We start from the raw sequence: 2,500 nt of genomic DNA, 5'->3' as shown, positions 1-2,500 counted from the left end.
TCATTTGATTTACCTGAAGTTGCTGCTAGCCATGCACCGATCTGACTTTTTCAGTCCCGATACAGATACCTGGGCTTTGTCTATCTATCGATACCCAATACTGATCCAGTACTGTTGTTGCATTCATATATACACTGTATACCTTCCTTCCCCATTTGGAAGAGACTGAAGGCACCAGACTTTAACGAAGACAAAATAACATAAATGCAATGTATTGAATTCTTATTTCTTTGTTATTTAAATAACAATTGTGCGATTCAAATCGAAAATAGAATTTAATCCAACTTCTTAAAATAAATCTAAATAAATAAAATGTAGCAGTAGAAGCAAAATAGTGAATACTCTTCCACCAAGCTGCTGACCACTGACGAGGACACATGAGGATGTGCTGCGACGGAGAAAAATAAAATAAACTGGATCAGCCCGTGGATCAGTTCACTTTTCCCATCCCCGATCCAGCTATTTTGTCTATCGGGGCCGATATCTGATCTTGACATCGGATCGTTGCTACTGTCTGGAGATTCCTTCATGAACAACTCGTATTCTTCCAGATGTTTCAGACCACATGTTGTAACAGCGGCCATGTTGTGTATAGTTTAGGGTCCTCGCCACCACCAGACCAATCAGCATTGAACAGATTGAACATGTAGCTGGACTTGAATGGTCTTCTTTAGACTGAAAGTTCTGCCAAACAACAACTGTTTCTGCTCACCAGATCCATGTCCACTTCCTCACAGCCTTCTGCATTGAACCCTCCACCTACATAAACCCCTTCCTGTAATCAACGGCGCCGTCACTACGGTGACCAGCGTAGCGCACCGAGTGACAGCGTAGGGTTCGATTACCTGGGAGCAAATTATAAGGTTTGGCAGAAACCAGAACCACGTTAAAAAGCCCAATATTCAGCCCAATCTGAAGCCCGATCCTGGATTCAGGGCACCCCTGATTATAGTGTTATGGTGCTCAACACGAGATGTGTATATATAACTAGGGCCAAGATAAACCTCCTCACATGTCTTGTTTTGTCCACAACTCAAAGATCTTCAGTTTAATGTCCCAGAGGAGAGAAGACACTAGAACATATTCACATTTAACACGCTGACATCACACAAGATTACCGGTTTTATTTTATATAAAATGACTCAAACTGATTAACGGATTATCGGAATAGTTGGACATGTGGCCAGGATGGCTCAGCTGGTAGAGCAGGTGCACATATACTGAGAGGTTCATGCCTCGACTCAGAAGGTCCAGGGTTCAAGTCCTACCTGTGACAATTTCCTGCATGTCTTCCCCCTCTCTCTCCCCCTCTGAATCACATGACCTTAGGTCACACCCATTTCCACAAAGATTTGTTTCTGCACAATCACGAAATGTGCAAAACCTACTTTTTCGAACTGCTCCTAGGGTTTTCGTTTGATTTGGCTGAACATTAGCATATAGCTTCCTCACATGGATTTGACAAAAATCCTGACATTTTTTTGCTCTCTTTACAAACAAACTAATTTTTGTAGCTAGCGACCAAACGCACAAATTAGCATATCTCGGCCACACAAAACGCCAATCTGAGGCTCGGTACCAAATGAAGACCTTCCATTAGGGGGCGCTATAATCAAGGTACACGTTGTAGCCGGTAATTCAGTGAATGTAAATGGGACCTTTGACATTTACTACAGACCTTGCAGCTCACACATTCCCATATCCCCAACATCAGCCTCAGCCCCGTCACGCTCTGGGTCAGGCTTGGACCAGGTCTTAACTTTGGGTCAGGCTTGCACCAGGTCTTAACTTTGGGTCAGGCTTGCACCAGGTCTTAACTTTGGGTCAGGCTTGCACCAGGTCTTAACTTTGGGTCAGGCTTGCACCAGGTCTTAACTTTGGGTCAGGCTTGCACCAGGTCTTAACTTTGGGTCAGGCTTGGACCAGGGCTTAAATTTGGGTTTTATTTTTTGATTCAGCTGTCTGTACATCTTATCTGTGAACTCCCGACTCTGTCCCTCCAGTGGTCCCAGTAAACATCTGTCTCCTCTGTCCCTCCAGTGGTCCCAGTGAACATCTGTCTGTCTCCTCTGTCCCTCCAGTGGTCCCAGTGAACATCTGTCTGTCTCCTCTGTCCCTCCAGTCGTCCCAGTAAACATCTGTCTGTCTCCTCTGTCCCTCCAGTGGTCCCAGTAAACATCTGTCTGTCTCCTCTGTCCCTCCAGTGGTCCCAGTAAACATCTGTCTGTCTCCTCTGTCCCTCCAGTGGTCCCAGTAAACATCTGTCTACTCAACGTTTTGGGACGGAAGTTAAGTCTGACTGTGCTGCAGCTGGTGTCGGCCACTTTGTTCATGATGCTCAACATCTGCACCACAATGTGAGTCTGCCTGCCTGCCTGTCTCTCTGCCTGTCTGTCTGTCTGTGTTATTAACACCATGTGTTCCTGTTTTTGTCCCCAGGTTTGGCTTCACCGTGCTGCTGTTCCTGCTCCGCTCTCTGGTCTCCATGAACTTCACTGTG

At 45.6% G+C, this 2,500-nt stretch overlaps 1 protein-coding gene across 2 annotated transcripts in view; it reads left to right on the top strand.

Moving 5' to 3' along the window:
- svopl (SVOP-like) overlaps positions 1-2,500 on the top strand; it is a 20,744-nt gene that overhangs the window by 16,655 nt on the left and 1,589 nt on the right. For both annotated transcript variants that reach the window (XM_028570910.1, XM_028570911.1), the window contains exons 12-13: positions 2,246-2,357; positions 2,440-2,500. The exon at positions 2,440-2,500 is cut by the window's right edge and continues 21 nt beyond it. In XM_028570910.1, the coding sequence (XP_028426711.1) occupies positions 2,246-2,357; positions 2,440-2,500 (173 nt within the window). The remainder of the gene's footprint in view (positions 1-2,245; positions 2,358-2,439) is intronic.

Source organism: Perca flavescens, chromosome 23 (assembly GCF_004354835.1).
Source record: "Perca flavescens isolate YP-PL-M2 chromosome 23, PFLA_1.0, whole genome shotgun sequence".
NCBI classification, from domain to species: domain Eukaryota; kingdom Metazoa; phylum Chordata; class Actinopteri; order Perciformes; family Percidae; genus Perca; species Perca flavescens.
This window is presented reverse-complemented; position numbering and strand designations above follow the sequence as displayed.